Source organism: Carassius carassius, chromosome 33 (genome assembly GCF_963082965.1).
Source record: "Carassius carassius chromosome 33, fCarCar2.1, whole genome shotgun sequence".
NCBI lineage: Eukaryota > Metazoa > Chordata > Actinopteri > Cypriniformes > Cyprinidae > Carassius > Carassius carassius.
Genome location: NC_081787.1, coordinates 18,479,870 through 18,501,944, shown reverse-complemented (window position 1 = coordinate 18,501,944; position 22,075 = coordinate 18,479,870). Strand labels below are relative to the sequence as shown.

The following is a 22,075-nucleotide window of genomic DNA, read 5'->3' as shown; positions in this document are numbered from 1 at the left end:
AGCAGCGTTTCCAGCGTTTCATGGCGAATAACAGCACAGGCTAATGGCGAGCTAGCGTCTCTCCCCCTCTCACCTGCCGTTAAAGTCTGAAGAATATAGTATGCAGCAGCCTTTGAAAAAGTCCCAGAAAGAGTTTACATAATGGAAACGCGGGGGATTGATCAGATGTTCGACTTCCAGCGGTAACTTAACGTACTCATATTTCAAGCTTGAAATGATAGCAGTTGCGGAGCTAATGTAATTAGCCGTAGCATGTTTAACATCAAACTCACAAAAACACAACCGTATAAAAACTATTAGAGACTCTGAATGATCTTTAGATACATGCATATGAGAATGGATAGTAAACATGAATGCTTTCTGATTCCTTTTGCACTGATGTAATTTATTACACCATTTGCCAGAAAGGCTAATCGGACCGTGTAGAGTAGTAATAACGTTATATGGTTTAAGAGAATGTTGCAGTATATAAAAAGTCTGGATTTATTGATAGTTCATTTATATATGTTACATAATTACACAGAATCTTAATGTTCGCTGTTATATATGTCAACAGTAATGCCTGTTGCATTACAAAAACTGATTTAAGAAATCGGAAAGCATTAACGTATATTAACTGATTTTCCCAGTTTCCCTGGTTTCCCATAACTCATGTTTCTTAGGTTTGTCTTTAGGTCTCTTTGAGTGACGGCAGAAATAAAGCACTAATTAGTAAACATTAGTTGAAATGTGTGCACTCTCAGGTCTCAGGACAGATAACGTTAGATGTTGGAAATAGTTTCTTGTCAGAAAGCTGGTTGCTATTCCTGTCTTCTCATTCCACAGGTTACCAAATGATCGCTTCATCCTGCTGCTGTTGCTGCTGTACTCCCCTGTTGGCGTGTGTTTGATGCTACTGCGAATATTTATTGGTGTCCATGTGTTTCTAGTGAGTTGTGCACTACCTGACAGTATTGTCAGAAGGTAAGAATGCCACACTGGAGCATTAAGAGATACAGCTATAACAGTAAAAGAATTGGATTTTTATTGTACTTTTTTATTATTAGTTTTGAGTGTTTTTTAATATCTATGTTTAGCTTTTAGTATTTCGTTTTTTCAGTTTTGGTCATTTTAGTATTTTATTTTGATTTTTTTTTTCAAATATTTCAAATTTTCATTTGGTTTTTTTCATCTACTGTTTATTTTTTATTTCATCTTTTTTATGTCTAAAATTATTTTTAATCATTTTAGTTAACAACATTGCTGCAGTGACCTCTTAAAAGTCATTCATATGTAGTTATTTCACATACAGGTTTATAAAGAACATGAGATTTTTGTACTTAATTTGTCACAGGCAGGATATTTAATTGAACTTCAAAGAAGCTAAAAGGAGTTTACAATTTTTGAATAACTTGGCACCTAAAATACAAGCTTTCACTAATACATGTGTATAATTTTAATGTCATATTTTGAAAATGATATATTGCTGTTATTTGTCACTTTTGGTTTGGCTGATTTTGATCTGTGTTTGGATGTGTTTTCAGTATTGTCTTTGTTGTTTTAGGTTCATAGTGAGGATCATGTGTTCAGTGCTGGGTCTGCATGTCCGGCAGAATAGCCCACACTTGCGGGACAAAACCTCCCAACTTTACATCTGCAATCACGTTACACATTTCGACCACAATATTATCAACCTTCTGACCTCCTGCAACACGGTGAGTGTTTATGTTAGTGTTTTCCCCGCCTGATGTAATCCCAGTCCCCTTTCCTCTGCTCTGCCCTTGATCTCTGTGGCTTTCAGTTTTTTTATTGGTTTACTCACACAATGAGGTCTTTTTCTCCTTAATGTTGTGTAGATTCAGTGAACGAGGTTCAGTTCTCGCTGTTTGCTTACTTCTAATGATTCGCTTTGTTTGGTTGCACCAAACAAGAGTAACTTGAATTCATTTTTAAACATTAGGTCATGCTGCACGGATTGAATTCATGTCTGCTGGAGTTGACCGAGGTTTTAGTTAAAAAGTAAATGTATTTATTAAACATTTTAAATGTATATTTTATTTAGATTATAAATAATTTATTGTATATGCAAATAAAAATAAGCATAAAATTGAAGATTCACAGTGTAATAAGTAATTAAATTATACATTTAAATTTATTATACATTTAATAAAATGTATATAATAATTTATAATAAATTATTATACATTTATATAATATGATATATATTATGTCATTATATGTTTGATGTAAATAATATACATTTAGTTTATTGCAAGTGTTCAAGATTTTTAAATTGGCACATATTAAATTGACAAAAAATGACAAAACGTATAGTTATACAAAAGATTTCTGTTTTAACTTTCTATTTAACAATGATTCCAGATAGATAGATAGATATTTTGTTTTTATGTGTCACAGATTTTGCAAGAAAATATAACTATAACGGTTTTCATCACTGATAATAATAAGAAATGTTTCTCGAGCAGCAAAGCAGCATATACAAAAGATTTCTGGAGGATCACATGTCTCTGTAGACTAAAGTAATAATGCTGAAAATTCAGCTTTGCATCACAGGATTACATTAAAATTACATTTTAAAACATATTAAAAATAGAACAGTTACTTTAAATTGTACTAATATTTCTTAGTTCAGATTTTACTGTATTTTTAATCAAATAAATGCAGCCTTAGTGAGCAAAAGAGACTTTAAAACACATCAGCATCCTAAAATATTCTTCCCAGCCACTAACTTTATATATGGTAGTGTATGCATAGCTCAGATGTATTTTAAAATGTGCTTTTACCTTCAAACAATGCTCCCTACTTGATTCTGGTTCAGTAATAAATAAATAAGATACTTTAATTGCTATATAACCTGGTCAGGGTGGTGTTGGCGCAGTGGATAAGACACATGCCTTTGGTGTGAGAGACCTGGGTTTGAATCCACTGTGTTACACCAATGTGTCCCTGAGCAAGACACTTAACCCTTAGTTGCTCCAGAGGCGTGTGACCTCTGACATATATAGCAATTGTAAGTCGCTTTGGATAAAAGCGTCAGCTAAATGAATAAATGTAAATGTAAATGTCTTTATTTTACACAGTTAATTTGTGTGGAATTAGTGATTTGTGTCCGTCTCTGTGTGTTTAGCCACTGCTGGAGGGCCCTGTGGGGTTCTTGTGCTGGGCGAGGGGTTTTATGGAGCTGGGTCAGGGTGTACAGAGCAGGACGGAGCTGATGGAGACCCTCCGCAGGTATTGTTCATCTCCTGCCACTTTGCCCCTACTGCTCTTTCCAGAGGAGGACACCACCAATGGCCGAACCGGTCTCCTCAAGTTCAGGTACTTCAGCATCACGCATCTGCCGTTCTCTCTTTACTTTTAACTGTAGTCAAGTCAAATATATTTAAGTGATTTTTTTTTCAGCTTTTAATTAAAGTAGCTTTAAAGAAAAACATAAAGTTAATGCTTACGTCTAAATATCTTCATGCTTTATTGGCACATTTAGCAAATTACAAGCAATTACACAGACAGTCAGGTGCTGATAAAAATAATTTTTGGTAAGTCTCCAGTCTTTAAATGTGGATCTGTTCTGGGAGGGTTGGCAGGTCCTTTCTAAGCTTCCTTGAAGGGTCTAAGATGTGATCAGGCTGTACTGATCCTCAGGTTAAGCCTTTACTGCCTGTAAATCAGCTGACACCCACTTTGCCATTAACTTTTAGATGACAATATTTCCTTTTTTCGTTAAGAAAGACGCCATTTTTAAAAGACCCAACTTCTATTCTTTCCTCAGCTCTTGGCCTTTCTCTGTGTCTGACGCCATCCAGCCTGTGGCATTACTGGTGAAGAGGCCTTTCATAGCTTTGGTAATTACATTCAAACCTTTTTTGTAAAACACTAATGGTCATTATGGTTGTGACCCTTGCGGTTGCCAGGTATATATCTCTTTTAATCTGGTTACATTTTTAAACATTACAACAACAACAAAAAAACAGCTTATTCTGGATGTGAATTTAATCCTACTTGTAGTTTTTATGTCAGTGCTGTACTTGTCTAGGGATGCATCGATCCGATACTCAGGATCGGTATCGGCTCCGATACTGGCATTTTCTGTGGATCGGGTATAGGGATGGGACGGTATGAAAATTTAATATCACGATTATAGTGACTAAAATTATCACGATTATCAATATTATCACGGTTTTGTTGAAACGAGATGAAAGTGTTCAAAAATAGTTGATGCTCACACTGAAAACATTTCAGCAAGTTTTATATTTAATAATCAACAAACAACTAATAAAACAAGCAACTCTATGCACTTAATTTAAAGAAAGATTAAATTCTGTGGCATTTCCTTCCTTACAATGAAAAGTGTAGAAGCATAGAAAAGCATAGAAAAGTCACTGACTTTCGCCATTCCTTCTCGAAAAAAAACAAAAAAAACATTGTGCGCTGCGCTTGCGTCAGACTGTTGCTGGCTGGACATGATTTAATAGTGAGTTATTAAAACCGCGATAATCAAACACGGTTTTAATGATAATTCATTTTTAAACGATATTACTAACCTTCAGCACATTTTATCACGGTTATCGATAAAACCGGTTATCGTCCCATCCCTAATCGGGTATTGGTCAGAGGAAACCGATCCAAATCCGATATTGTGCGTATACTATTTTGTGTTAATGCTGAGCTCCACTAAAGGCACAAAAACATTATAAAGCACCAAAATGTTTTTGTGCACTATATATTTTAAATGTTTTGAAGCGGGTCATAGTTCAATGTGAGGTACAGATTAATATTGAAGTCATTCAATTTAAGTTCACCTAAACTCTTTATTTTCCATTCAGCAATTAAACTGCGTGTTGCGTTTGGTTACAGTAAAAATGATGAAACACTCTTCAAGAGCGCACAGTAACTGAGGTTTAAAACTGTTCAAAGAAAATGCTCAAAAAACTAACGCACACATTTAATACACTATGTATCAATATCTCTTCCCTTTGTACTAGTGTTGTCTGGTTCGCGAACGAATTGTTCGATTTAACCAGTTCTTCTTCGTAAACCGGTTGAACTAGTTCACCAAATCAGACTGAATCATTTGAAATGTTTTGCATCTCCAGTAAGCATTAATCCACAAATGACTTAAGTTATTCACTTTTTTTAATGTGGCTGACACTCCCTCTGAGTCAAAAAAACAAAGACAACAACACACAGACAAAAAAATAAAAATAAGGCTAATAAATAAGTGTATAAACAAGTGTGCTGTAAATGTTAATGGAATAGGATTGAGTAAGATGCAGGGATGTACTAGGATGGAGGGGTAACAAATAAATATAAGGATATTGCACATTTTTATTGCATAAGCATAAGTAGGGAACATTTAACTGTTCATGGGGTAGATTGCCTTGGGGAAGAAACCGTTCTTGTGCCTGACTGTTCTGGTATTTGCGGCTGACCTTTATTACTGACTGAACTGCTGTGAAGACAGTTCGTCTTTCTATATAAATGTATATAATTGTTTTTCATTCATGTATTTAACAACAATACAAAGAGCAATGTGTAGCATTTTACATTTTAGACACATTCACTTTTATTTGTAAATATTTCACTAGATTTTATAAAATTACTGTGATTAATTTACTTGATTTTTCTAGAGAATCATTTGATGCTGAACTATCCACTTACCCAGTTTATAATAGTAATTTTGTCATAGATTGTGATTATATTTTTTCACTTGTTATTTTTCATTCAAATGAATTTGTCTGTATGTAGTAGATTGTGTTTAACACACAAAAGTGACAATCAGGTCAACAGAGAAGTATAGAAATTCTACTTCTGCGCTGGTATCGGATCAGTTCTTTAAAAAAAAATGGTATCGTTGCATCCCTACACTTGTAATTTCTTGCTTCGCTATGAAACCAACCACCCGGGCATTTAAATGTGACTGAATAATCGTGTCTAGAGTTTCCATATCTTTTTTTCATTTTCAAGTTCCCGTTGACACGCACAGGAGGGTCTTTGTGAGAGTGTGGCTCATCAGGAAGATGTTTATAGCAGCACTGATAATAAGCGATTCACAGTGCAATAGAAAGACGAACTGTCAAAGGTCAACAGATTGGCTCATAGTGACCTCGTGCTCCCATTACAGCATTGGAAAAACTGGTTTATTACATTTTTTTGGTGAACATTAGAGTTATGTATATTATCCATTACCTCGGCTGCTGTATTACATCAGGGTTTTCAATATTTAGATACCACGTACCCGCAGTTATCATCATCAGTCATGATCTAAGGGTGGTTTCTCTACAGTGGTGAGGCAAGGCGAAATTAAAATTTTATAGGTGACCCAATTTATACAGTGAAAAGATAATATTATACATATGTGTAAAATACTATTTAGGAGATATTTAGTTTCTCTTATGTTACATGACTACACTTTTTCCTAAATTTTTATTATTTATATGCATTAGATTTTAAGTTTATTTTTTAAATATATATTTTATTAATTTGGTTTTTTACATTTCTTACACTGCGTTTTCTCTAAGCTTTTCACCCCCTTGAATACGTTGAACACCGTTTGAAAACCCTTGTATTAGGGATGTCCCGATCAGGTTTTTTTGTCCTCGAGTCCGAGTCATTTGATTTTGAGAATCTGCCGATACCGAGTCCCGATCCGATACTTCTATAATACATAAAAAAAGAATAAAGAAGAGCGAAAAAACAGATCCAGGATGTTCAATAAATTACATTTTGAAATGTATTCAAATATAAAACAGCTATTTTAAATAGGCTAGTAAAAATATTTCAAAATCTTACTGTTTTGCTGTACTTTGGATCAAATAAATGCAGGCTTGGTGAGTAGAAGGGACTTCTTAAAAAAAAAAAAAAAAAAAAAACACCTTAAGCTTACTGTTCAAAAACTTCTGACTAGTAGTATAGGCAACTTTATTTTTTTTCTAATTTCTAGCTTTTAATTGGCTTAGAAATCTATAAATGCTGGACAATAACAAATAATAATGATTTGTTTATATACTACAAACACTGTTTATCACATAATAATGCAGAATTGTTTCTATACTGTAATAAATACTATGTCAATCAGCACTGCATTGTTCATACTTTATTTATCACCTGCTGGAGATGACTTGAAGAACAATTTATTGTCGTGATCGTATATTAATGTCTTCATGTTTGCATAAGTTTCTGTTTTCCTGTGAGCACCACAGCATAGCTGGACGCTTTTGTCCATGTTAGGAATTTCCTGATATCAGCGCGAGAGCGCTGCCCTTTCTCAACAAAATTTTAGAGCTTATTGCTGCTGCTCAATTGCATTCCCATCTTACCAAAACAATCTTTTTGAGCTCCTTCATTCCGGATTTCGTAAACTCCACGGTGCTGAAACAGCATTAGATAAGGCCACTAATTACTTGTCTTAGTCTTTCTATTTTGATTCTTCTTGATCACAGTGCTGCTTTCAAAACTGTTGATCACTCAGTTTTCACTTAGTGTCTGTCTTTGGTGTCTTTGATACTGAACTAAGCTGGTTTAAAAAAAAGCAGTGTGTTGCTATGAGAGGTTGCAGGTCTGATATTGGCGTTCCTCAATTATCTAATTTGGGCCCTTTACTTTTTAGTATCTACATTTATCCTCTTGGTAAATTAAGATTACTCAACTTTCCCTTTTACCCAGGTGAAACCCAGGTTTATATTCATGTAAATGTGGCTGTGTCCTTTCTTTCTCAATGTATTTCTGAGATGGAAAAAAAATTATTTGTCAGTGACATGAATGCAGTCATGCTTATTGGTTCATCCCACCAGTTTCTTAATGCTGGGTCTTTAACTCTAAGTGTTAGATGGTTCTACCCTTGAATTTCAAAAATTGGGGGTTATATTAGATGCTCATTTAACATTTGTTTGTCATGTTCAGAATAAGTCAAGATAATTATTTCATCTTATAAATATTGCTAGATTACATCCCATGTTATCATTCCCAGTGGCTGAAAAGTTCATTAACATCTTTGTATTTTCTTGCATTGATTACTGCAATGCTTTGCTGGCCGGGGTTACAAAAGCTACCCTAAATAAGTTACAGCTGGTTCAAGATTCAGCTGCTCGAATCCTGTCTGGAAACAGGACAAAGGATCACATCATTCCTGTCTTGGAGTCTTTCCACTTTTTTTGAACCCTTTGGTCTTTAACCCCTTTGCTTTCAAGCATCGCCGACGGCCCCAGTTTATTATTGTTACACTTTCACAGCACGTTAAACATCACTTACTTGATCTGGACAAACTGTGCATCAATTGAAAGTTTAAAGACTTTAGCTTTGATATTTGACCAATGTTTTGATAAAACATTCAGTGACAGTTATTTATTAATTTATGTCAGGAGTGCAAAATATTAAATCCGTATTATGCCACATTTTGAATAGAAATTCACCACTCATTCATATTCAGTCACGTCTGCAGCGGTTTATTTTTGTTCACATAAACTCACTGAACAGCGTCAATAAGGATTTATAGACCAAAGATGCATATCATATATGGATATATTTACTGATGTTTACTTCATATTTCTTCAGACAGAATCGTCATTTCTATTCATTTTCCACTGATTTACGCGATCTGATGATAAAAAGTCTCTCCCAGCGCTGTCTCTGTCTGTTTGCTTCCATGTACTCGAGCTGTGACACAGACAGTCTCTGATTGGTCCTTCGGCTTGTCAATTTAACGGTCCCAAAACCAGACAGTGTCAGATCGTGTCACATGGTTCGAGAACACTTCCTGGTTCATATCTGCTCACAACAACACTGAAATACCTCTGTACACACGAAATATCTGAATAATAAACCCGTGATTACGATAGAAAAGCTTGGTATGAGATTTTCTTGAGATCTGGGGCATTTAAAAAAAAAAAAATACAAAAAATGTACATCGGAAATGCTACCTTGTGCAGCGATGAAAAAGGCTACAAATAGCATATTTTTACAACAGTAAACGACCAAATTCCACCCGTGATCGCAAAAGGATGTTATTACAAACACTCGATCGGGGTTCAAAGTGAGTTTTGAGTAAAAGTGTACTAATGATTTAATAAATTGTCTGATGTAGCTTTATGCTAACGTTAGCTCTAATGCTACTAATAGCAGGTGCATTTCTTCTTCATAATGCATTTCTCACAATAATTCATGTAAGGTCGTAAGAAAATGTTGTATTTTTATAGCAAGACTTTTGATAAATAAGGGGTAAATGCATACTGAGACTGTAGTGAGATTGCTGCTTTGTAAAGCTTAAAAATACCAAAACAAAGTCTGATAAAGGTGTAATAAAAGCTTAGAATCATGTAAAAGAATAATGCGAATAATGTAAAGGAATAATGCGGATAATGTGTCATACCTGGCGGAGGTGTGAAAGACTCGTTCCGTGAGAACAATAGAACCATCAATGGGGAGTTTTAAGAGACAAAAACACAGAAAAAGCACACAGGAGTGTTAACGTGAGATCTTACAGAATGACAAATGCCATAAATCAATCTGATTAGCCTTCTCTAAAAACACACATGACAGGTTTGAAAGACTTGTGGCTCTAGCTACACTGTATTTCTAAACTCATATCTTCAACAATTTTTTTAATACATTTAAAAAATGTTTTTAATATTTTTATTTTAGTTTTTATGTTTGAGCTTCTATACCTCTATTATCATAACAGTCTGAGTAATTCTGATTCCTGACCAGTAAACTTTGAAGTGTCAGCTTTGTGAAAAAAATGTTGATTATGTATCTAGTCAGAAAGAATCATGAGCAGAAACCTTTTTATTTTGGGTATAACATTTCTGTGTCCATACCAAAAAATGGGGGGTGACTGGTAAGGGGTTGAAGGTTAAACACACTACTGTAGCTTTAAGTCTTATATATGTAAATTACCTGTTAAAATTTGCTTACCTGTTTGCATGTGAAAACAGCTGGTGCAACTCACACTGACATTCAGGGCGGGGTGTTTTATGTAAATTATAGCTTTCGTATGTTAATGTGCTTATGGTTGTGATGGTAATACCTGGACAATTTCTGAATGACCTGCTTTTGCAGCTCTGTAAATGATCTTCGTCATCTTAAGAGGGTCAGTTGCATTGTGAATGTGAAAGTATGTGTATATAATAAGCATCAAGTGATCTACATGCACAACTGCTCTGCTAAACACTAGCATGGGGATGATATATAAAAGGTCTTTCTTGGTTTTTCTCCTTTTTTTTCCCAGAACACACCAGAATCCTCATGGCTGACAGAGCTGCTATGGACCTTTTTTGTACCATTCACCGAGTACCATGTAAGGTACTAAATATTACAGTCTCTCCTTTGTCCAGTGGCTTTATTTTAAATGTACAATCCTCTATTGCTGCTCTTGCCAGTCCAGCACTGGTAATACGACAATAATTAAGCTTTTTAGAATTTAATAGGCTTCTGTATGCAGCTTATAAGAGCAGTTTCAGTTTTAATCTTGAATTTTTGTGTATACCTTCCTAACCTACTTTTATCAGTCACTTTTGAATATTTGCTTAGTAAATGCTTTCACACCATTGCAAATATTTTGTCTTATTTGATGTTGACATTTAGAAATAGAAACTAGTGTTTAATGATAATGATTTGTTGTAAATGTTTAGGGAATAAAGGAAGTATCCGAAGCATTTTGTGTTCCTGAATAGGTAACATGTTCTTCACCTTATCAAAAATGTAAGGTGTTGTTTTAAAATGCTCTCAACCAGATGGCTTCCACCATTGTCTAAAGAAGATGGTGAATCCCATCAAGAATTTGCCAGCAAAGTACAAGAGGTAAAAATTGTTCAGTGGTGATTTATTTTATCTATCAGATGTTGTACAGTTGCATTTTAAATTGATGTTAAGCATAAGAGACTTTCAGAAATCTAACTGACCTTAATATTTTTTGAATGGTAGTGTACAGTTATGGCCAAAAGTTTTGGCAATGGCACATTTTGTGTTTTGCAAAGTTGCTGCTTCAGTATTTGTAATTATTTTTCCACGTGTATGTTATACTGAAAAACAATGATAAGCATATCATACGGTTTAAAGGCTTTTATTGGGAAAAAAAAAATACAATGAGTCAATATTCCCAGTGTTGACCCTTGTTCTTCATAACCTCTGCAATATACGCTGGCATGCTCGATATTAGCTTCTGGGCCAAATCCTGACTGATAGCGATCCATTCTTGCCGCCTTAGTTCTCAGAGTTGATCAAAATTGGTGGGCTTCTGCTTGTCCACTCGCCTTTTAAGGACTGACCACAGGCTCTCTATGGGATTGAGATCCAGGGAGATTTCAATGTAATGTAATGTTTGTGACATGATGCTCCAATAATGCTGGAAAATGCATGAATCATCACCAAAATTTCTCATGGGTTGTGAAGAAGTCACTCTTGCAGGACGTTTTGACACCATTCTTTATTCATGGCAGTGTTTTTGGGCGGAATTATGAGAGAGCACACTCCCTTGGTTGAAAAGCAACCCCACACATGGACAACCCCAATCCATGTACTTACTGCAGAATTTCAGTCTGTCCTTGAAGTTTTTCTTGGAGAGAAGTGGCTTCTTTGCTGTCCTTCTTGACATCAGGCCGTTGTCCAAACATCTTGGCCTCACTGTGTGTGCAGATGCTCTCACACCAACCTGCTGGTTTTTTTATGTAAGGGTGCATTTTATTTCATGTCTTTTGGACTGAAGGGATACAACACCAACTGACGTCAATGATGGAGCTTGAAAGATCAAATAAAATTTTTAATATAACTCTGACTGGATTCGTCTGAAAGAAGAAAGTCATATACACCTAGTATGCCTCGGGGGTGAGTAACATGCAGTCTAATTTTCATTTTTGGGTGAACTAGCCCTTTAAGCAGCAAACTTTGCAAAATGCATTTATGTCACAGCCAAAACTTTTGAATGTGACTGAAGGTCTATCAATTCTATTTCGCAAAAATCTGACTGGCGCGATTTCAGTCAGACTAAAGCATTCTTAGAAGAGTTATTGCATTAGTTCTAGTGAAACAAACAAATTTTGAAGTGCATGTAAACGCATTTACCAATCCACAAGCTGTATCCTGTTGAAAGTATGCGGGTCGTGCTTCTGTAGTAATAAATGCTTTCTGAAATGCCTTGAAATTAAATGGATTTGAAACCATTTTCAAATGTCATACTTGGTTGAACTACTATTAAAAACATGTTCAAACACACCATTACTGCTTTTCATCGGCCTAACCTTCAGATCTATTTCTTTTCCAGTTCAAAGCTTTGACTTGTTTTGGTCTGTCTTTTGATGTAATGTCCATTGTGTCCCTCTGTCAGCTGCTGGCCACGGAGCTGGGTGTGATCTCCACACAGATAACTAAAGCAGACAAAGCCGAGCATATCAAAAGGAAAAGACACACTGCAGCTCAGAATGCACATTCAAGTAAGAACGGATTCAATGGTGAGAAATGGAATTATGATGTATAACATCCATAAATTTAAATCACTGGTTCTATATAGAAGATGCATTTAGTATTGTAATGTAACACAAAACTAAATTTTTGTCTTCAGATTTGGGTGCCAGACCTCGCACAATGGCACAGGGTTTCCTGGCCACAAATGCAGGAGCTGAAGACTCACGAGTAGCATGTATGGCACAGCAGGTGAAAGAGGTGCTGCCTGACATCCCGTTACCGGTCATCACAAGAGATCTGTGTATGTCATCCTCCCATAATGCTTTGCATTAACAGACTAGCTTTGCTTCAAAAAGCATATGTGCCAGTATACACTTCTGTGGCTCCTGCATATGCGTACTAAAGCAAAACTGATTCTTTAGGTTTAAGCAATGCAGTTTCAGCCAGAATTGATTTTAGCTAAGTTTTCTTTTGGCTTTGTACAGTGCTGACCAACTGTGTGGACACAACCATAACCAACCTCCTGGAGCATACTGAACAGTTCAGCTCGGAGGCGGCTGCGGGCACACCTACAGCCAAACAAACATCTTCCTCCACCCCATCTGTAACAGCATCCACATCTAATTTAAAGGTACAACACACATCCTCACCCATTGAGAAAAATGGAGCAAATTAATCCGTTCTTTAGTCGAAATCTGTTAATTACAAAGTGAATAAAATCTGCAATATTCTTCATTGCACCACAGAAAAACAGGGTCTGTGTTTTGAGTTTGATCTTATCTTGTACAAATGGCACAATAGACTCCTCCTCGCATGGCCTATATTAGTGAATTTACCAATAAATAGTAACATCTTAGACTTTTGTCTGACAGGATATTTATGTAGATATGTCTGTGTATTTATTCTATAGCCAGCTGCCAAATCTTTTGGGAGAGCACCCGTAGACAGACACATGTCTCTACAGGAGAGAAAAGAAGCCTTATACGAATATGCAAGAAGGTAATTGTTTTTAAAAACCTTAAAATGATATTTAAAATGTTGCATTTTAGATTAAATTCTTGGCACACAATGGCATTGTGCTTGAAAATCTTTGTGCCTGAAATCCATTGTATGCCAGTATCCACAAGGTTTGTTGTAAAATAAAGGTATGTTGCACTTTATTTGTTGAGTGGAGTAATCTGATTCTTTATTTTATATTCACTCCAACCGCAGACGATACATTGAAAAACATGGACTGAACAAAGTGGACAATCTTTGACTGTGGACAAAGACTCACCTGAGGAATTGTTTAGGAAAGACAGCTGCTTAAAATAAAATCCACGTAGACAAAGAAGAAATTCTAGAGTTGACCCAGAATAAAGCAACATTTGTGTTCACCAAACATGCCGAGAGAAGGATGGATTTTTCCTTTCTTGTTTTTGTTTCTTTGTAAATCTTCTTGCATGGCAATCATGCATGTCTTTTTATTATTTCTCTCTGCAACAGAAAGCAATTATTTTGGTAAACAATTTGTATTAAGACCCAGTGACCTTGGCACACTTAATATTATTTTTATAAGGTCCTTGGGTAGAGAATATGGGATCAGAAACATATGAAGGTGAGCCGAAACACAATTTAAGGTACAATGTTGTTGTCAAGGATACGTGTTGATGCAATATCAGCTTTTAAAGACATTAAAAATCCTATAGAAATGCAAAAACTGCTCTCATTGTGTCTCTTAATTTATCATCTGCCTTTTATTTATCCTATTGATGCGATATTTATTTTATTTTTTTCTGTGAAAATGTGGTTGTGAGAGAAGTATGTTCAATTCTTTGAATAGGCATATAGTATTTAGCTTTTTGGAAAGATTTATTTTCAGATGAATGATGGGCACCTAGATACACAACACGAAATAGCTTTGACAGTACTATCTGGTCAGCTTTGTTAACACGTATACAAAATTAGCTTCATAGATAAGCTTTAAACCTATCAGATTTTTATTTCATTGTTGGTGCTATATAAATGAATTATCACCTTGTAATGGTCATGAGAGAGACTAATTGTAAGGTTAAACTGTCAAAATGGCTTCAGTAGTGATTTTATTGTTCTTTACAAGCAAGCGCGTTTGGGTAAACAACCTGCAGCCCCTCCCATAATTTCACAAAAACGTTTGATTTTTTTATTAGACAAGCGCGTGAATGTCGAGAGCCGTTATAAGCGCCCTCCCAGCCAATGGCCATAACTATTCTAGTGACGTCAGTGCCTGTACGAACTAATCATAACAACGAGCATACAAAACAGCCAATGGAAATGCTGGAGAGGGCGTACGGCAACCAATGAGAATGATGGAAATGTAGGCTACTTCCCCAGACTGAATAAGTAGGAGCACTTCTCATACTGCGATCTCATTGTCGAGGATTTTGAGTTACAAGCGGTTGTTTCAGTTATATTTTGTGTTGTTACACAAACAAAAAAAATCAAGGATGAGGGAGATTGTGCACTTACAGGCTGGACAGTGCGGCAACCAGATTGGTGCTAAGGTAGGAACGGAACATATATTTATTTTTAACCGTAGTCTGTTAAATAACAATGTGGCTTTTGGTGGTTAAAAAGGTTTATCCGTAATTTCGCGTAAAGAACAGCAATTTGCTCTGGTCTAAGCGATTTGTAATGCAATGCGTTCTATTCTGGTTATGGCGTTTTTAATTTCCTCTAAGGGCTATTCTTGTCTAAATATGGTCCTGAATTAATCTCGCACTCAACAAGTTTTTTTCATAAGATCTTATTTTTTGCGTGTCCTCAACAATGAAGTGGACAAAACTGACATGATTTTCTTTTAAGGAACAGTTTTTATTTCTATATATATATTTTTTTTTTTAATGAAAAATCAGAATGATTTGAATGGAGTAATGGTGAAACAATGCGTTAGTTTTAGGGTGTTGGCCGCGCCGGACCGGCGTAATATCCGATTCACAAGCGAATCGGTTTCTTTTTGATGATTTGGATGAGCCGAGTCGCTGAAGTTCTCGTTGCTCTTTTATCACCCGACTGTACATGAGAGTTGACGCAAGTGAATCGCGAGCTGATTAAACGAGTCGATTCGCTTGAAAGAATCATGTCGTATTGTGGCCGGCTGCATCTGGTTCAGCTCATGGAAAAGTGCGGGAACGTTAATATCTTGACGCAAATATCATTCAGGCCCCGTGCAGAAGTGAGATTCAAATAGTTTTGACCCAATATAATATATTTGAGCGACATTCGTTAACATTGGCGACATTAGTGGTACAATGACTCGCACTGTTTCTTTAAGCTCCCGGTTGGTGTAAAATGGCTCCTGTGACTTGGCAAACTCCATTTTACAATCATGGAGCGCGTGTAACGGGATGCGATGGCCATTCAATGTTGGATTAGCCTGCTTTTTAATCCCTTCTGTTCACCTTTTTATGAATTAAATCAATTTTAATACTTGAGTTCAATGTCCAAGAAAATTAAATGTCGTTTAGTTAAATTATTGTTTTTACATTTAAATCCATTCTGTTTTAGTTCTGGGAAGTCATTAGTGACGAGCATGGAATTGACCCGACTGGCAGTTACCATGGCGACAGTGACCTTCAGCTGGACCGAATTAATGTTTATTATAACGAAGCCTCAGGTGAGCAGAAATCTTATGCATTCTGTAATGTTCATTCACTTGACAACTTTCACGTGCACATAACCGCATATTATTTGTCCTAAAATTGTTCTTTGTCTTAAGGTGGAAAGTATGTTCCACGTGCTGTGCTGGTGGATTTGGAGCCTGGTACGATGGACTCTGTGAGGTCTGGTCCATTTGGTCAGATCTTCAGACCAGATAACTTTGTTTTTGGTAAGTTTTAATATGCACCCAAATGCAAAGCTTAGCTGCCAACTGTTTAGTTGGGGCATTTTGGGACATCTGATTTAGAAAAAAATTGCCCCCACACTGGCTCTGAACAAAATTTGAATGCCAGATTGGTGACCTGATCTGGATCTAGTTACCTTTTTGCATAGAAGCAACTAAACTCCGAACATTTTTTGTTGTCTTCTGATAGGCCAGAGCGGTGCTGGAAACAACTGGGCTAAGGGCCACTATACTGAAGGAGCTGAGCTGGTTGACTCCGTTTTAGATGTGGTTCGGAAAGAGGCAGAGAGCTGTGACTGTCTGCAGGGCTTCCAGCTCACTCACTCCTTGGGTGGAGGCACAGGGTCCGGTATGGGCACCCTCCTCATTAGCAAAATCCGTGAGGAGTATCCTGACCGTATCATGAACACCTTCAGCGTGGTGCCCTCACCTAAAGTCTCAGACACTGTGGTCGAGCCCTACAACGCCACACTGTCTGTCCATCAGCTGGTGGAAAACACAGACGAAACCTACTGCATCGATAATGAAGCCCTTTACGACATCTGCTTCCGCACTCTCAAACTCACAACGCCCACATATGGTGACCTCAACCATCTCGTCTCCGCCACCATGAGTGGTGTCACTACCTGCTTGAGGTTCCCCGGCCAGTTGAACGCAGATCTTCGTAAACTGGCGGTGAACATGGTGCCCTTCCCTCGCCTTCACTTCTTCATGCCCGGTTTCGCTCCTCTGACCAGCAGGGGCAGCCAACAGTACCGTGCCCTGACTGTTCCTGAACTCACCCAGCAGATGTTTGATGCCAAGAACATGATGGCTGCTTGCGACCCCCGTCACGGCCGCTACCTGACCGTCGCCGCCGTCTTCCGTGGCCGCATGTCCATGAAGGAGGTGGACGAGCAGATGCTCAACGTTCAGAACAAGAACAGCAGCTACTTTGTCGAATGGATCCCCAACAACGTCAAGACCGCCGTCTGCGACATTCCACCCCGTGGGCTCAAAATGGCCGCCACCTTCATTGGCAACAGCACTGCTATCCAGGAGCTGTTCAAGAGAATCTCAGAGCAGTTCACAGCCATGTTCAGGCGCAAGGCTTTCCTGCATTGGTACACAGGAGAAGGTATGGACGAGATGGAGTTCACCGAGGCGGAGAGCAACATGAACGACCTGGTGTCTGAGTACCAGCAGTACCAGGACGCCACCGCCGAGGAGGAAGGCGAGTTTGAGGAGGAGGGTGAAGAAGAGCTTGCTTAAGTCAACCAGTCGGTTTTGTTTAATGTCCTCTCTTCCTTTTTTCTAATCTTGTCACTTCATTTTGTGTTTCTTGCTGTATTTCCTGTCACTTAATACCTTTTTAGTTGTACCTTTTTCATGTTAATGTTAATAAAAACTAATATTAGAATGTGACCGGTTTACTAGTGTTTCTCTATTCTTAAATCCCAAATTAAAAATTATTAGACTTTGGAAGGCTGAAGGGGTTGGTTAATTGAGTATGAATTGGTCAGGTTTAAACCATTTTTGCATTATTGTAACTTGTATTTAGGATTATGCAGCGGTTTCAAAATATGTGTCTTGAAAGTGCAGATTTGTATAATCCAACATTATTACAGGACATTCCAGTCATGTACAACTACACCTACATGGTACACACAAATCCTGCCTAGGTGTACACTGAAATGAACATACTGTGAAGTACAAGATTCTTTCTATCAGCAATCACAGTTTGTACACTTTTACAAAGCATCTCTTGTCATTCCCTGATGCAGGTTTAAAAATTAAATGGAACTGGTGTTTCACGTGAACATCTGTTCGGAGATGTTCAGCATCACTATGAGAGGAAGTGTATAGCCACTGCCTTCCTCTAACCCAACTGCTCAGTTAAAGATGTAAAGGGAACCGAACTACTATAGTATTAATTGAAAATAAACTCATTATGAATCAATCTCTTGCACTCCTTATGTTTCTATATCGGTGTTAACACTATTCAGCAGCAAATGAAGACTGATGCCAGGATGTGGTTTTTCAAAAATTTTTACTTCGATTTCAGTTTAATAAGAAATAATTGAAGTCACATGAATCACTGTTTACACAACTCCCTTATAATATACTGCTCATTTATATCACATTCTTCACTTACATTACACTGCTTACTTAAATTACTCACTTATATTATACTGCTCCCTACTATCCATATGCATCTTTGCTCTTTCGTGTTTTTTCACCTCCCCCGAGAGATGATGCATTTCGGTGACACCTGTAGTCCATGTCCATGCGATGTCCGTCACGCTCTCTCGATGGAACAAAATGCAGCTGTAAATGAGCAGAATAAAGCGTCGGCTACTTAACAGCCTATTAGCCCTTTCCGCCACTCATACCACGTCCTCGAAAATCCTCGTTTACACGACTTCCCGCCCTTTGTAGATACTTGTGTGATGTTTAAATTTCATCTTGGTTGTCCTAATTCTTTAATTGCCAATTTATCCTTATTGCTACGACGAATTAATGGTAATTCTTTCAATGACATGATAGAATTAATCTGCGTTGAGGTAACGTTCGCCGTGATGTCAGTCAAGTTCAGCTGACAAAGGCATAGCTGTCCCCGTCTCCGTTTTTTTTACATTTGATAAAGATATTAAAGTAGTTTTTAATTTTTTATTTTTTTGTTAAAATTCTAAATAGTTTTTTAAATATTATTGGATGTCACTGTTCCCACCAGTCGTTACGCACGATGACGAAAGCACGTTAGGGCTAGCCCTCCCGGAACTCATTGAGATTGCATTGCAGTGCCTGGCCTGCCTGCCTGCAGTTCGAAAAAAATGATCTTCGAATGGAAGTCATGAGAGCACTCGGGGCAATTCTCAGTCTGACAGAAATCGCCCACAAAGAGGCAGTACTACACAAAACGCGAGTCGACGCTGATAGGACTATTTAGAGGCAACACAAACAGTCTAGAATAGTGAAAGCTAGCGTAACACTGGTTGAATGTAAAAGTTTGGTGGTGCGTTGCCCAATTGCCCTAATGAATCACCTGGAAGCACAAATAATACAAAATTAAGATGAAATATGCAACCAACAAGGAGTACATGTGGAAATATTGTACAACAGCCCATCTCACCAAGATGACATTTATGCAACCAGACACGGTTGCCATCGTATGGCATGCATCGTATTTGCAGTTGCACCGCATAGCATTGTTGGTGGAGTCACTCTCCGCTACCTCAAAGTTGGGGTTTATTATGACCTGCGAAAGAGAAAAAGATGAAACTGATACTGGAAAACCTGGTTGCATAACTGTAATCAAACTTGATCTAGCAGAGCATGATCAGCAAAGTGTGTGGACTTCTTATTAGTAAATACTAATCTGGGAGGTTCTTTCCCAGAAAACCTCCACCCTCCCTCTGTGTACTTAAGGTTTATTACATCATTAATCAAACCAAATCCTATTACTCTTCTAACCCTTGCATTCCTGGACATGATGCTGAGTGCTGTGTCACAGCTCCACCACTAGAGAGCAGAACTGCGACAGCTCTTAGACAACCATTTGACTTGCTGAAAAGGCCAGACAATAGGCCCTTTCGCTCCGCTGGAACCTTTTCATAGTACCAGAACTAATTGTGGAGCTAGCCACTTTTTGCCGATTTTAGTAGCAGACTGCCTTTAGCTCTTACTCTGGCACAACTGGTACTACCCATGTCTTAACTAAGGATGGGTACCGAAACCCGGTATTAAAATGGCCCCGGGGCTAAATTATGAAAGACCGTAGTATCAGTAAGATCTGACGGTATCGGTTCTGCTTTCGGTACTGGAGGGGAAAAAATTAATGTACTATGTATTTTTGCTTAATAATGTTATCGTGCACATTTTATCTCACCAAACATTTCTAATGTGCGATCATATTAAGACGTTTGTCTGTGAGATCTGCGAGATCTCTCATGCGCGCCGCGGAGGCTGTCTGTCAGTCACACACAACAAGAACGAGCGCGGCGCACACACACGCATAAGAGGCCGGTCACATATCGCGTCTTTTGCACGCTCAAGTTCGTTATTCCAAATGTATGCGCGCTCATAATGGAAGCGACACGAGCTCGTTTTTTCAGGCGCATCCACAACACATCGAGTTAAAAACATCTCAACTTTTCAGAATGCCGCAAGCGCACCACAGGTCATGTAACTTCCTCACCTTTTCCGTAACAACGTTGAAAGCTCAGCCAAGATGAAGGAACAGCTGATAGCTGTATGTGGATTTTTAAATTAATTTAGTAGCAGTGCTACTGCAAGCAGTTTTTAGTGCTGCAAATCCATTTATCCATTGCTGAAATTTCCGCGTCTTCATGGAGAGAGCAGGTCATGGTTGCTTAGCAACGGCAGACTCCTCAGGAGCACAGGTGCCTGAAGGCTTTGGGGAAAAAAATCAAAAAGCGGCGTGCCTAGCGTTTTCCACGTGTTTTTAAACGGCCCCTTACAGTACGAAAACTGTAAAAGTTTTGAAACTGAAAAAGAGTGACGATGGCGGAGACAGTAAAATGTTCCAAAGTGTGGTTATACTTCACCAGAGTTGATGCAGACAACGCTGGTTGTCATAAGTGCAACACAATTTTTGCATGTAAGGGCGGAAACACAAGCAATCTGTCAAAGCATCTTTCAAAAGTGCATTATGTGCAGACAGAGAAATGCAAAGTTTTCGAATGCCTAACACAACACAAAGTAACACAACGCAAAGTACCGATAAGAATACGTTAAAGTACCAGACCGTTAAGCAGTATCGGTAAGAGTAGTAATACCATTAAAACCTTAACGATACATTCCTTCTTTACTGGACAGTTTCAAATCTCAGCACTGGAATGAACTACAAATGTCTGAGGCATTAAATTGGAAGTTTACAGTTGAACAAAGTTTAATTAACTTGCTTATCTTAAATTGTTTGCCATGACATTGGTGGACCTGATAGACATACTGACCTCAAACTTTTGAATGGTAGTGTACACTTTACACATTCATAATTCACATTCTAGGCTAACATGGGATTTCACAACCAATCAATCTGCAATGCTTGATTAGCCAGTCCCATAGTGCCTCTCTTACTCAGAGTGATAGCATGCAGGCAGTATCTGAGGCCTAACTGTCTGCACGCCACCATGGCTTCTCTTCTGGTCCAGTTGTCACTGCATACAGTTCCACACCTGGACTTGACCTGAACCTCCACACGACCCTTGTGATCCATCGTGCCCCCCACTATACGGTTCTGCAGACAAACACCCACTGCAAGGGCTTAGCATGCAAAGTAGGCTAAATACAGTGCTTACCAGGTGTGAGTCAACTATGCTAATGCTTGAAGCACAAAGTTCTTTACTATCACATACTATCTAGTAGAGGTTTAAGTGGATTATTGTGATCAGTCGCAGAGGATAGAGTATTTTATTTAAGTTAATGTATTGCAGGGCTAAGAGGTGTTAGCATTATGCCCTGTTCACACTGTTTTGGAAATGTATTATGGTAATCAGTTTGATAAAAGACTGTTTAGATATTTGTCCACAGAAAGTTCAGCAGAAACACCAATCAATCGTACATTTTTTTTTTTCAGATTTTCCCACATAATCAACACAGAAAATGTGGAAAGCGTACAGATGGGCTCTACTTATTATTAATGCACTGCAGGTTAAAAACTGCCAAAACATGCTGTCACCAGATTAGTTTAAACTGCTTAAAACATAATTTGGATCTGTGATGGGTTACAGAGCAAGCATGTGAAAGAATTAAAAGACTTAAGGACTTGACTTTGATCATTTAACCTGATAAGCAGTGCAGATTTAGGGCTGTGAGAAC

General features: G+C 37.7%; 1 protein-coding gene across 2 annotated transcripts; it reads left to right on the top strand.

Moving 5' to 3' along the window:
• Positions 1–2: 2 nt before the first annotated feature.
• Positions 3–17,659, top strand: LOC132113911 (tubulin beta-4B chain-like). Of its 2 annotated transcripts, XM_059521967.1 has the most exons (14): positions 15–182; positions 826–963; positions 1,544–1,694; positions 3,128–3,318; positions 3,770–3,842; positions 10,223–10,296; positions 10,728–10,794; positions 12,317–12,440; positions 12,551–12,694; positions 12,879–13,005; positions 14,858–14,915; positions 15,919–16,027; positions 16,130–16,240; positions 16,446–17,659. In XM_059521967.1, exons 1-14 carry the CDS (start codon positions 142–144, stop codon positions 17,504–17,506), a joined length of 2,469 nt encoding a protein of 822 aa, XP_059377950.1. In that variant the 5' UTR covers positions 15–141; the 3' UTR covers positions 17,507–17,659. The 2 variants fall into 2 exon arrangements, with proteins under 2 accessions (XP_059377949.1, XP_059377950.1); XM_059521966.1 differs by lacking the exons at positions 14,858–14,915; positions 15,919–16,027; positions 16,130–16,240; positions 16,446–17,659 and adding exons at positions 13,304–13,392; positions 13,606–14,092 and having other exon boundaries at positions 3–182; positions 12,317–12,422; positions 12,879–13,024.
• Positions 17,660–22,075: the final 4,416 nt, after the last annotated feature.

Excerpts from the sequence above, each read along its gene's own strand:
- LOC132113911 (XM_059521967.1), top strand. The coding sequence starts at position 142 with ATGGAAACGCGGGGGATTGATCAGATGTTCGACTTCCAGCG. Across the intron at positions 3,843-10,222 it reads AGAGGCCTTTCATAGCTTTG|AACACACCAGAATCCTCATG; the intron begins GTAATTACATTC and ends TTTTTTTCCCAG. Across the intron at positions 10,795-12,316 it reads TTGCCAGCAAAGTACAAGAG|CTGCTGGCCACGGAGCTGGG; the intron begins GTAAAAATTGTT and ends TCCCTCTGTCAG.